Below are 781 nucleotides of genomic sequence, written 5' to 3' on the forward strand. Positions count from 1 at the left end.
CCCCCCCCCCCCCTCCAGTGATGTTGTTGCCGCAAAAAGAATCTACTACTGTCTGTCAGGGGCAGTACCTGTGCTGTGAACTAAAAACCATTACAAAACAAGCTAGTAGCATAATCTAACAAACACAAACGATGTGCATTACCACGTGCGCACGCATACACACACACACACACACAGAAGCTGCGCTGCACAGACATTACACGAATCAAGCAGATAAATCTGTGGAGAGCAGAAAAACGAGGACAGAAAAACTGAAGCACCATAGATACAAGAGAGATCCGAGGAGTGTTTTCAGAGCTAAAGTCTAAACTAGCCTGTTCTACATCTCTCTAAACACAATAACATGACCACTGCTGTCATGGATCGGGCATACAGTAGTTCCACAGCAGTCTAGCCATTAATTTAGGATGGCTGTATCTGTACGTGTTCAGGTCAGATTTACCAGGACAGACATGAATGGAGTTGATGATCCATGATTTTTGTCAGGAATGAAGATGGGAATGCTAAAAACAGTTAAGACTACCTGTGCCAGGGTCATTCTCATGGCACTGACGGGCGACGGCTCAATGTCCACCAACTGCTGCACCGAGCTCAGAGTCTGGCACACACACACACACACACACACACGAGCAGCAGTGCAAGCACACAGATACACAAATACAAGGTGGGGGTTAATGGAAAAAAGTTGAGGAAATTGTTAGCAGTTAGAAAGGTTAAACAGTATTAGGAAAATACTGGGAAGGAATAGCACATTGTTTCACAGAGACATGTTAGAATACCA

At 44.8% G+C, this 781-nt stretch overlaps 1 protein-coding gene across 3 annotated transcripts in view; it reads right to left on the reverse strand.

The window, feature by feature from the left end:
* fchsd2 (FCH and double SH3 domains 2) overlaps positions 1-781 on the reverse strand; it is a 57,331-nt gene that overhangs the window by 18,809 nt on the left and 37,741 nt on the right. For 2 of the 3 annotated variants that reach the window (XM_020619954.1, XM_020619956.1), the window contains exon 11: positions 524-598. The exons of the other annotated variant lie outside the window; for it this stretch is intronic. In XM_020619954.1, the coding sequence (XP_020475610.1) occupies positions 524-598 (75 nt within the window). The remainder of the gene's footprint in view (positions 1-523; positions 599-781) is intronic. 3 annotated transcript variants of the gene reach the window in all.

This window comes from Monopterus albus, unplaced genomic scaffold (genome assembly GCF_001952655.1).
Source record: "Monopterus albus unplaced genomic scaffold, M_albus_1.0 scaffold229.1, whole genome shotgun sequence".
Classification (NCBI taxonomy): domain Eukaryota; kingdom Metazoa; phylum Chordata; class Actinopteri; order Synbranchiformes; family Synbranchidae; genus Monopterus; species Monopterus albus.